We start from the raw sequence: 12,999 nt of genomic DNA on the forward strand, positions 1-12,999 counted from the left end.
GAAAAAAGTAAAAAAAACAAAAACACGATGCACACGAGACCGAGAGCGTGATTAAGAGGAGGGAGTAGGTGGTAAATGACCAGTCACCAAGCACAGGCAGGCAGGCAGGCCACCAGAGACGACAGTTATAATAAAACAAAACCAGATTAGGGTAAGAGGAGAAGGGGAAGGTGGAAAAGGAGGGGGATGAACTGGAAGGGAAAGGGAGAGGGAAGAGGAAGCCTGGTGGACACTGACGTCGGGTCGTCCTTACTTCTGTTGGGGGAGTTCCAGAGCGTGGCAGAGGACTTGGACAGCCTGTTGTTAATGACAGGGTCCACCTGTCTCGGCAAGTTGACCGTGGAGGCCGAGCATCTGCCTGCACCGGAGAGAACGCAACAGACAACAACTGTTCACAAGGCGGCCGGGGTGCAGGTGGCGGCCCCAGCTGAGGGCTGACAAGAGACGGGGCTGCTTTGGTTGGAACATGCAGCTGTGAACAGGGACTCACCGTTTTCTGAGATTAGACTCACTATCATCTAATCTGGAGTCAGATTTGGAGGGAAATGGGGAGGAAATTTGGGGGAAAGCGTGGGAGGGGGGGGTGTAGTTAGAAGTCACATTTCAGAGTAAATACCTCGAGCTTTCTTCCTGCTACCAAAACTAAAATATCACTCACGTTTCCACACACAATCAGGGCCTTTCACACTTTGGAGGAGAGGTAACTGTGCTGCCCTCAGCACCACCCCGTCACACAGCATTAACAGAAGTTTGAAAACGGGGAAATAAGTTCACAGCTCCCTGAAAAAACACACTTCACACTTCTGATCTAATGAAACGTGAGCGTGACGGCTACCTTCAAGCTCGTCCTTCTGAGTTTAAATGAACAACTGTGACGCTCAGGACTGATTTTTGCCCAAACAACAGTGAGGAATTACGAGTGGTATAATCATAAATTACTGAGTAGGTCATCTGCCTCTGGTACCCCACCCTTGTGACAGCAAACCCTTCATGAGCTATTTCCTTGAGTTGCATCAGCTGAAGCAGTGAGTCACAAGTCTGTGCAGCACAAAGACTTGAGTTAACAGAGAGAAAATCATACATATGTGCTTGTATTACTATTATTATTATCATTATAATTATAGTTTAGGTTCATCTGAAACTCACTCTCTCTGCGGGAGGTCTGGTTTAGTCCGCCTGCCCAGGACCACCTCTGCTGGCGGATCTCGGCCCAAGTCTTCTTGGTCGATCTCTTGATAGCTGCCTCATATCTCTCCTACATGAAGAAACACACAGTCAGTGTTAAACTATGACATCTTTATAGTAAATATGCACCGGAAATGACAGCTTAACAGCTTAATTATTAGAATAGAATAGAATAGAATAGAATAGACCTTTATTATGCCACAGATGAGAAATTTGGGTTTTACACAGCTCTTATAGCAAGGGGAATATAAAATATAAAAGGAAGACACAAGGTGGTCCTATATACATAAGCAACCTAAGTTCGTATATACAGGTAACAATGTACAGAAATATGTATAGAAATATTGTACGGAGACATGTATAAAATGTGCAGTGAACAAACAAGCTGATGTGTTCGATAACCAAAAGGATGTTTAACTGTGTTATAGAGTCTGACAGCTGCTGGTAAGAATTAATAGGTAATTACTAGCCCAGCATAAGTACAACTTGAGAAAAGTGCAAAGGAAACTGGAAGTGGATAAGGTTCTCCTTCAAAGTAAAAGCTGTGCCTCACCCCTGTGGCCAACATGTTTTAAACTTTTACTTTGAAGGCAAACGGTCTCCATTTCCAGTTTGTATCACACTTTTCAGTTCAGCAAGTCCATGAGTTCAATTCAAGCTATGATTGCAGCAAAATGCTAACAACCAAGCTAATCACAATGTTTTTTGCCAACAATTTTCCACTAGCAGCAGGCGGGTACAATGGGGTTACTGACTGGTCTGTATGTCTGTGAGGCTGGGGTCTTATTCACTTGATCCTCCTATATTGTCACCATGATTGTCACATGTCCAAAAGAGTGGACAAGTTAATGTCACGTGGCTATTGGTCACTTGTCTGTATACTATACTAATGCTGCACAGTCTTTTAAAACATGCCCAAAGGTTAAAACTACGAGCTAATCACTGTTTCTTTCTACTCTTGGCCCGATGTGACGTCAGTTAGAGTAGATATCTTTAATATGATAATCTCTTGCACTTTGAGTGTGAGCCCAGAAGCCCCACCCACCTGATGTTAAAACCTTCCATTTGGCAGCAGCAGCCAATCAAAATAAACCTGGTTTAAAGGCAGGGGAAATATAGCTTAAACTGCTTGTTTTAGACAGTGAATGTAATTGGGAGTTACAACTAGGGCCAGTGTAAAGTAAATAAGGATCATTTTGAATTTTGAGTCACACAAAGCCACTCTGAAAGTAATAAGGAGCTTTAAATGAGTGTAGTAGGATCCCCTAACAGGGATTTTCAGGTAGAATGAAAGAGGCTAAATCACAGCAGCAGTGTGTAAACCTGTAAAAAGTGAATCTCTTCATTTATTTTAATCTATTCAAAATGACAGCATGCAAAAGCATGGTAAATGAGGTCACAAAAGTATAATGAGATGCAGCCAACATATGCAAGGAAGACAGGAGGCTTAGATGTCACGTAGGGTTCCTTAGTGCACTTGCATAATTGCAATGTGAAGCCAAACCTAACTGGATCGAGTGCAAAAAGGCCCTGAAGCTCATTAGTTACATAATGGGAATATTTTTATGATGTCAGCAATTAATTTGTCCACCCAACACTTATGTGCAGCTTGTTTGCTGAATGCTTGGCATCCTCTCTGTGATGGCAACACGACTAGTTACTGCTGTATGATGCTGTTATCCAACAAAGCAGTTTTTCCACAGTCAGATAGTAAAATTTATCAATCTGAAGTCCCTGGGGAAATCACCGAATACTAAAAACTGTGTACAGCAGAGTGTTTTAGTTACATAAACACTCCCTTACCCTACTTAGCGCTCAATTTAAGCAGAGCAGAAATGTATTCTGTGACTGGACATAAATATTATTTTTGAGTATTGGTTGCTTCTTCCAACAGCTGAGTGATAATCATCAAAATCAACCTATAAAATAACATGAAAGGGTTCAAATATGCAGTGTTTGTTACAGAGTCTAGTTTTGGACGATTCAGATGTCAACTTTAAGAACCAAACAGATAAATGGGAAGCTTGACTTTTTCACCTTGTTCTTTTCTAGCTTCTGTCTCTGTTTCTCCTCCAGCAGCGCTCGACGTTTCTCCGCCTTCAGCCGCTGCTCTTCCAGCTTCCTCCTGCGCTCCTCCAGCTGATTCTCCCTCAGACGCCGGGCCTTCTCCTCCTTCTGCAGCCACTGAGCCTTCTTTGCAGCTGCAGGGTCACCACAGAAAGAAAGAGAATTGTTTACAAAAAACAATATCAGTTTGAAACAGTTTATTTAGGTCTCACGTGTTAGCTGCTTTTGCAATGCTGTGAATTACTGCTATATAAACAAATGACTCCCTTTTCCTTATTTGGCACCTTAAAGGGGAGCTACTATGACCTTTTATGGCTTAATCTTTTTTACTCTTGGACTCAAGTAGTTCTGCATTAATTACAGTTTAAAAATAGTCAAAATGTATAATTTTTTGAGTCTTGGTTCAAACCCTCTGTTCATAATCTGTCTGAAACAAACTGCGCTAGCTCCTCGAGTTTTAAGCCAGCTTTCTTCTGATTGGCTGCCCCTCATAAGCTGACGTTTTGGACAGTATGTGGGTGGGGCTAAAGAAAAAGTGCTCTCACTGACATCAAACACAGCCAAGACTAGAAAAACTGTCTTAAGCTTGAGCTTTGGGCTCCTTCTACATATGCTGACCTCATTATTTGAATCTTCGGCCATGATTAATATGAGCATCCAACACTCCATCAGTATAACTTTATATGACAGAAAATAAGGAAAAGCATAAGAAGTCCACTTTAAAAAGGTGCTTTGTGGGTTTACAGTGATTTTAACTCTTTCAGAACATTTATGGATAATGCATTTTACCATTGATTATCGTATGTTTGTTATTTGGTGGGTTAGAATGCTAATTTTTACTGCTTTGTGCTTAACATGAAATAGAGCTAAGACTGATTAATTCTACAGGCGTCTGAAGCTGTGAGGGTGCCAGATAAAAAGCTTGATAAAGTTATTAAAGTTCATCCTGAGGAATAGCTCATCCTTCGGGAGCCACAGATTTCTGTATACAAACTCTGTGGAGATGTTTTACCAGTAACCTGAAAGATTTGTCTGCGTTTGGTGCAAGAGGGAGAAGAGGGGAATCACCACAATTATAAAAGGTATTCTCTGGGAGATAATATCATGGCAATCCATCCATCTGTTGTCATAATATTTCAGTCTGGACCAAAATCCCTGGAGCTGTGCCTCATGCCTGGCTAAAGCATAAGCATTAGACGCCAGCGTATCATTAATATATTATTTCAAATGTTATTTTGGAAAAGAAAATGTAATTTATGCCTGTTATTGAAAGTCAGTTCTTTATTTGTAATAGCATATAATCAGCTAAAGATCTTTAAAGGCCTCTAACAGCAGCACCCAAACAAAACGGGTAAAACAGACGGAAGACACTGTGTTCATTACACTTTAATCCTGATAACAGTAAATAAGCTGAAGTTCCCTGCTGTCTTTTACAGCACCCTCCAGCATATGCCAGTTTTTCTGTGCACACACACACTGCTGTGGCTCATTTCTCCGGGTAACGATCAGACTGCAATCAATCGTTTCTCAATTTAAGAGCCTTCATCTTACGCAGCATTTACTCGTCTTCAATCAGCTTCCATATCATACTTTATATGAAAAGAATGAAAAAAAGATGGACGGGTAAGTATGGGTGAAGATGCGGGAGGGTTACAGGCTGGATCCAGCTGAAGGAACGGCATGAAATGTCTTTGTTTATGAGTTAACCAGCAACAGGAAAACAGCACTAAGCTATGCAAGGATGCAGCAATGGTCTGACACAAATACGTGTTTTATATTTAGTTCGGTTTTCTGCGGCTCATCTTCGCTAATGAGCCAACGACACGCACACGTCTGCACTTCATCAACAGCGAGAAAGACGTCTTCACTCCTCCTTAAATCCCATTCCTGAAAAAATCTAATTATCCATAGCAGGACTGAAAAATATGTGTCAGGTTAACGCTTCGGAACTTGCTTTCACATGCTCATCTCTGCACGAAATATCTAGAGCACAGTTGCAGTTACATAACAAGCTGTCATATATAAGGCATCACCTGCATACTGTGTGCAACAAACTGCAGGCTCTACACTGAAGAAAGGCTTAACACTGCCACATAATTACGCGCAGGGGCAGACGGCTGAAAACGAAACTTAGCTCCGAGTATCTGAACCTGGGATATTCTCGATAAAAAGGCAGCGACGTTTAACTTTAACTGCTGCAGCATGACCACATAACTGATACTAATGGAAGCAGTAATTAAATCTAATCTGTCTGCGAGGCCTGGTCTCAGTTTATGGTAATGACTGCTCATTTTTTACGCCGACTGCCTTGGGCTCTATGGGACGTCTCTGCTGGGAAACGCCCACTAAGCTCTGGTCCGATTGGCCGCCTGCGCTTCGGAGACGTCCTCAGCTTCTCATGTGTTTGGACCAGCCTCTGTGTTTTTATAAGGAGAAGTTTCATTCTGCAGCCACAAAGTAAAACTCTAATTATAGGTGTGGAGCATGCACGCTGGGTGGGAATGCAAAACACAAAAGCCAAAATAGATTCAAACAGGATAGGAGCAGATACATTTAAACCAAAAATGAGGCTGCAGACCGATCACGGAGTTCAAAAGTTTCCACCGAGTGGCGACAGATAACCAAAGCGATCGGTGATGGGGGGGAGAAGAACGGGCACGGCAGAAAGGAAAAAGGATCCACATAATGATGCTGATTACTCCCACATGGCATGACTGCTGCGAAAGCTTTTAGTGAAGCCCCTTACCTTGCAGCTGAGTTTGCTGTTCTGAGCGCCATGCAGGAAGAAACAATAAGAGACGTCAATAACCGTCAGTCACTTCAGAGCAGAGTGACAGATTCACAAAGAGGGATACAAAAGATAAAAGATGTCGACACATTAAGTTGGTTACAAGAAATCCCTGCTTCATGCATCCAGTAGCAGTGGTTTCTGGAGCTGACAGCTGAGTCCATCGTGTTTTATATCCGCTTTCTCATTTCTTACCGATGTATCTGGCTCTTTCCTCCCTCCGCTCCTTTGCAAGCTTCTGTCTTTGCTCCGAGCTCACTGAGTCTGTAAGGGAGAAAAGAATTACTTCACAAACACATGCATATTTTCACATCAAGTTGTATTTATCATCTCATCTTCACTAAACTTATAAACAATAAGCTAAAAGATTGCAGAGTTATTGATCATTTTCTGGTATGTGAGAAGTAGACTCAAGACTTAAGAGAGCAGGAAAACATTTCTGGTTTCCTACATACTAAAAATTGTAGTATTACTATGATTTTGTGTGTATAATACTACAGTACTATATATACATCAGCTTCAGAGGCAGAGCTATAGTGAAAAAAGCTGATTACTGCTACGGAGTCTCAGCTTTGAAATGGCTAAAATCTGAATCCCAGAAAACAGCATTTGGCCTACTGTGTGAAGAAAGTCATGAGTTATTAACCCCAAGCAGACCCACACTAAATGGCACAATTCTTGCAACTCATGGACTTTATTTGAGTATATGAGAAACCTGTTTTCTAAAAAGCCATCCTGAGAGTCGTAATGATGATTGTGATATAAAAAACGCAACTTATTTTTAAAACAACACCAAAAGAAACATGTATTTACTTATTTTAATGCGCTTTCTCTTACTATGTTACAGATTTATAAGATAAAGAAATAGTTTGGATGTCACGCTTCCTCCACTCGATGTTCAGCACTGGAGTCCCTCAGGATTTTGTGCTCAGGCTACTCCTGTTCACGCAGTACACCCAAGACATGTAGAAAAATTAACCAATCAATTGATCAATTAATCAAGCAGTGGCCCAGTTTCAAATGATAGGAGCTGATACTGAGAGTGAATCAACAATCCTCTGGTGTGGAGAGCAGAGAACAACCTACGGTAAAGCTTAATTTAGACTTTCTGTCCAAACTTATGACAGAACTGGAAACCCCTCTTGACCTTACACCACAACCTTCCACGCTATTAAAGTCGTGCAGACCTGACATGTGGTTACATTTCTCAGGAGGTGCAGGTCAGGTTAAGTGGAAGGTTACAGTGTTGCCCTTAGTTACAATATAGATTTAAAGCTGAAGCATAATTCAGGCCTTACTGTCAAAGAAGGAAAGAGCTTGATTGTTGTTGTGTCATACTTCTCCACTATGAAAATCTATGAAAATCTGAAATTTATTCTAGAAAGCATTCTAACCAGAAAAATAGAAAGTCAAACCAAAACAAGTCTCATCACTCATCTTGAAAAGCATTTAGGAAGCTTTTATGAAGCATTATCTCATTTAACTTTAATTTCATTGATCACTCAGACATAATCACTCCTGTTGAACTGCTGAACCAGTCAAATCTGACAGAAATTAGGTTTTAAAAATCTTATTTTTCCCTAAAAGTTACGCATTTCCCTCCAAGTTTGCTGTTTCAGAACAGATTTAAGCTCAGGATGCTTTGACTGCCGCAGCTCCTCTTTTTATAGCATCTCTATAAAAGAATATGCCCAGAATATCCCGGACACAGATCTACTGAGGGTCAGTGAAATAGATGAGATAAGGTTTCTGTACAGAGCCCAAAAACAATAACTGCCCCAGATACAGCGTCTTCAACCTGCTGCAGTATGCCAAGTGATCCATGACTATCCCCTGCAGTAACACCAGATTTAAGAGCAGTTTCTCTCAATCTTGTGCTGTATAATGATTTTTAGAATGAATTCTGAACAATGTTGGGAATATTTAACATCTAAAAAGGAGGTGATTCAGTTTCAAGGTCAACATTTAAACTCCCGTGTGTGATTTGCTGTTCAGACACGCTCATCTGAAGCAGTAATTAGCCTGAATCTTGATACACTTTGGTGTAACGTGAGGATTTGCGTAGCTCTCTCTGACTCCGAGAGGCCGTGACTGAAGAGCTGCTGGAAAAAAAACGGGACTCCTGGGGTGCTCGCCGATCCCGTCTCCTTTTGTGGTTCTTCTCTGTGCTATGCAATATGTATGCTACGTCTTCTAAACCAATCACAGAGGACCTAGCACCACTTCAGCCCATCTCCATGGCAACCCCCCCCCCCAACACTACCTTGCAGAGAGCATCCTACATAGCTGTATGCAGGCGTAATAAGAACAGAGAAGAGCGAATCTCCAGAGTGAGCCTGCAGGTCTCGTATCGCCGAGACGTCACTTAATGCATCGCCACCTCCACCCCATACTGTACTCCACATCCCCACAACAAATAACAACTCGGCTTTCATCCACGACCAGCTGTCCTGTGGGAATGGCTCACTAACAGAGTGAAACTTCCATTACAATAGAAAGCATGTGAATGTCCACACATGAGAAAAACGGATAGCATGAATAGTCCACTCTCTGCAGTGAATGATGAACACGAAGAGCCGGTCTCGATCAGAAAACAAATGAACCCCACAGCCGACGCAGAGAGAAAATGCTGACTCCTGTTTTAACAACTAATAAAAGCCTCACAGCAGGCGAAGAAAAGGGTTCAGTTCTGCTAATGCTGAAGCTCTAACTCATTTTTATTTGTCATTTTAACACTATATTAAAGCAGTTCTGACCTCGCACTTAAATGGCACTGCCTGAAATTGGGGTTCGACTGTAATAATAAGCACCCCAAATGCAGCCTGTTTTTCCACAGATCAATGACATTCACCTTGAAACTGTGTAAGGAGCATGTGCAAGTGTGCTTTGAGGGGTAAAGGTGGATCTGCAGAGGCTTCATAGCGAGTATAAACTGTACTAAATGGTCATAATGTCCTATTTGCTTGATGCTGTGTCCTGAAAGCCTGTGAGCTGAGTTTCTCCCACAGACTGTGGATTCTCCTGAATTCACCAGCAATCAGAAGCAGAGTATTACTGTGACTGTTTATATGCAGCTGGAGTGGTACAGCTTATTTTTTATACCGAGACAGAAGGAAACACGGAAAGGGCTGGAGAAAAGAGCGTTAATCCCAGATCTTGGTTGTACTTTGTAAAGAAGCACAATAGTTCTCGCATTAACTGTTCAACGTGTGTGGGATGGGCTAAAAATACTCCAGCAACGATCTTCATGTGAAAAACAGAAGGCGCAAAACCATCTGACTCTCAGTGGGCTGCAAAGCGAGACACATTATCTCGTCGTACATTACTCACCATGCGACATGAACAGGGTCAGATGTGTCAGGCAGGGTTGGCAGGTCCACTGCATGGACAGACTGCATGAGACTTTCATTTTAAAGTCTAAATTGTAGATATTCATGCATCTCCAATAATATATGTCTCATATATTTAAAATGAAAGAATTTATTTACATCCAAGTCCTACAAAACTGACTCTACATGAACACATAAACACTCTGAAATGTCCTCTGTTGCTCTTTTGATATCGCCTCTAAGTACTGGGCTATTTTTGATTGCCCCTTAGCACACAATTGTGTGCACATGCACACAATTTCTTGAAAAGGCAAATATATTTTTCACAACTCAAATTAGCAGGAAGCTGTCTGCTTCAATGGTGGTTGCGGTACTTCAAATACTGCGTGGTTTTGCAGTAAACAGAAGTCAACACTTCTTACTTTGTAATATTCTGACATATAGATTAACTGTGAGTGAGGGATCTGGTTAGAGCAGATTAAAGACCAGATAACGTGCGATCTCAGTCCATTGGACATTTCTGTTCTCACCATCTTTCAGGTAAGTTCTTGAAAAATTAAGAGCCAAAGTGCACGTGGGACAACAGCTTTACAGACCTGGCAGCCTTTGATTTATGCCACAAGCAGCTAATGCAGCAGACTACAGAGGTCTCCCTTCTTTGTGCCTGTACAACACCAGCTTCAGAGGCAGACTTCATGCAGCTCCCTCAGGAGACACAAAACGCTTTAAACAACTTTTTTTCACATGAGCAGCAGCGCTCTCAGAAGACCCGAAAACCACCTTTGATGTGTAAAATCACTGGAATTCCCCTTTATGTCTAAAACAAACAAGCAACGATACGTCCACAGAGGCAGGAGCTCAGGAGACTCTGACTTTAAGGAAGCTGAAGGACAAACTCTGCAGCCTCCCCATTTGCAGTGACAATTTTTCCTTAAATTTTTCCTTAACCACCTCTCATCATTTATGAAGTCACAGTTAATCAAGAGAAAAACTTTCAGTCTGATCCAACTTTGGAACAAATACAAAAAGGCTTTTGTTACCTTGTTTGTTGGACTCTGTCTAGAACTATTGTTTAGCTGTTTACACACCAAAAACAATTGTTTCTGTGGTTTTTGGTGTTTCACCTCAGTTGACTCCTTTGAAGGAAGTGGGTAGTCAGCAGTGGTGATCCCATCACCCCCACAGATATGCTTTTACCACTTCCTCTCTTCTTTTTAAAGATAATTCACAGTTTAAGTGTTATCCATGTACTGTGAAGGGAGAATTACAGCCTGCTCTTCTATATTTGTTAGTTGTGAGGGCTCATACCACTCTGAAGTAACTTAAAGACATCATCTGTACATCATTGGTTTTAGGCTAAAAAGCACTCACTGGAAACCACTGGACCCGCTCACAACAGGCTCATAAGTCGCTATCATCTCTTGTCGTCTTTGTCTTTGGCTAAATAAAGACCAAGAACACAAGCACTAGAACAATAAACCATCATAACAGGTTTTCAAAACTATGCAAACTAGACAGGAACCATAAACTAAACTCGAGATACTAAAATAATAAAGAAAACATGACCCAAAACACAGGTCACAAAACAAACTCATTAGCAGAAAACCCAAAAGTAAGTAAAACTTTAAAAAAAAACCAGTAATACAAGAAATCAGACTCACTGTTATAATAATGAAGAGATTAAAATAAAAAGAGGCAAAACTTGCTAAATACTTCCTAAAGACTGCAGCTCAAATAGTCAAATAGCACGAGTAATAGTAGCCAAGCTTACCAGGATGAAAATGAAATCAAAAGAAGAAACAAAACCTCAATCTAGATATAATCAAACCCCTACAAAAATCTTAAGAAGAACTCAAATACTCCAAAACCACTAAAACCAGGGCCTGTAACACTAGAAGGTCGTCTTGTATAAAATAAATTTTTCTGTACACAGTCCACAAAACCGCCACCTTGCTGTACATCATTCCCGTCTCTCTTTGACCTTTCCATTTACATCTTCAGTGTAGAGACATAAAAGTCCCCTCAGTTGCTAAACTGAGACTGACTCTCTGTCCTCGCTGCCACAAACAAGGCTCCAGACAGCTCAGTCTACCTTTCTTGGGCTGAGGGCTGCTGCTGCTTGAGCCAGGCGTGGATGGCCGAGCGTCTGTCTTGGAGGAGGCATCTGTCTTAACGGGGGTCTCTGTTTTGGAGCTGGAGTCTGTTTTGGGAGAAAGGTCTGAGACGGCTGAGTCCTCTGGAGTCAGGAGGTCTTTCCCCAAAGATTTGTCCCCATTCTGGATGGACTGGGAGTCTGTCTGCAGGGGCAGAGCTGCAACACACAAAGGAGAAAAACAACATAAAGTTGTGATGCTTATTAGCGTGTAATTATCCCAAAAACCTCTGCACATGATTCTCCTCATGCTGTCACTGCTGCTTTTTGTCAAATACGTGATATCCTGCTGTCATGTCAGTCATCATTACTGTGCAATCTCCGAGGTGAGACTTCCAGTAAAAGCTTTCCATCTAGCTCCTGAGAACCCGTGAAGCCCTCGACAGCTTCATTAACGCAACACTTCAGCTTCATTAGAAAAAATCCTGCATTTAGTCCCCGATGGCTTCAGTGCAAAAGAGGTAAAAAGTCTCCTGTCAACACTAATAAACACAGGAGCAGCAGGTGAGCCACAGCGTGGAGATTAAAGCTTTTAAAGACACCACCACACACATTAATAATGAGGCTTGGAGGCTAAGACAGAGAGGAAAACATTAGAGATGGTTGTGTAAGTCTGCTTCAACTTGCTTCCCTAAAATAAAGAAAATGTTTGCACAGTTATAATCACGGGAGTAATTAATACTAAATCAGGCTGAACATCCCCACGGAGCCACAGAAAACGATGATCTCACTCCGGTTTGGGGCTCGGCAAGTTTCTCGACTTCATCTGAGACTCTAATACTTCTAACTATACACTTTCAGGGCTTACACAGAAACATGTTACTGTTCAAAGAGTTTGTGCGATAATTTAGGTGCATTTTATTTCCCTGCTTTTCACAACAGTAAGCAGTAAAAGTCCTTGGATTTACGTAGCAGTATCTCTTGCAAGGATACTTCACCATGCAGACCACCGACCTTCAGATGATCCGCTCTACCCCCGAACCACAGCTGCTCTGGGTTTTGTTTCACTGAAATTAAATGTTACTTGCATTTAGACTGGAAACCTAGGAAACCAGGTGGAAACACATCCTTTGTCACGGGACCGAGTGGTCTGTACTGAACTGAACTGAGCGCAGAAACCCAGAGAAACCCAGAGGAGAGAGAGCAGATAGTTTAACAATATTTTATTAGGCTACGTTTCTAGGCTTAAGCGCTAGAAACATAGCAACGACAAAAAACAATAAGACGTAGAGTCTGACGTGGCGTGGCCTGGGAAACGTGGCTAGGGCGAGGGAACGGGTCCTGAGATGCAGAGTGGAGCTGAGCAGGCAACGGTCACATTGCAGTAGGGGACACAGAGTGTTGAGAGGGGAGTGACGAGAATCCAGGGAGCTGAGTGGCGTGGCAAGGCTGACCTGAGATCCGGGTTCTTCAGATGGAGTGTGATTGCAGGAGGGCAGGCAGTTGAGGCACAGAGTGATTTTTAAAACGATTGCTTT

The 12,999-nt window shown here is 42.0% G+C and overlaps 1 protein-coding gene across 10 annotated transcripts in view; it reads right to left on the reverse strand.

The window, feature by feature from the left end:
• LOC146609422 (uncharacterized) overlaps window positions 1-12,999 on the reverse strand; it is a 63,910-nt gene that overhangs the window by 20,038 nt on the left and 30,873 nt on the right. For 7 of the 10 annotated variants that reach the window (XM_085346805.1, XM_085346807.1, XM_085346804.1 and 4 more), the window contains exons 2-6: window positions 11,462-11,680; window positions 6,236-6,304; window positions 3,223-3,386; window positions 1,147-1,255; window positions 254-358 (exon numbers count right to left, since the gene is read on the reverse strand). In XM_085346805.1, the coding sequence (XP_085202931.1) occupies window positions 254-358; window positions 1,147-1,255; window positions 3,223-3,386; window positions 6,236-6,304; window positions 11,462-11,680 (666 nt within the window). The remainder of the gene's footprint in view (window positions 1-253; window positions 359-1,146; window positions 1,256-3,222; window positions 3,387-6,235; window positions 6,305-11,461; window positions 11,681-12,999) is intronic. The other 3 variants (XM_085346811.1, XM_085346810.1, XM_085346812.1) reach the window with 1 other exon arrangement.

Source organism: Diplotaxodon limnothrissa, linkage group LG22, assembly GCF_057381915.1.
Source record: "Diplotaxodon limnothrissa isolate DT_005_m linkage group LG22, D_limnothrissa_male_GT1.1, whole genome shotgun sequence".
Lineage (NCBI taxonomy): Eukaryota > Metazoa > Chordata > Actinopteri > Cichliformes > Cichlidae > Diplotaxodon > Diplotaxodon limnothrissa.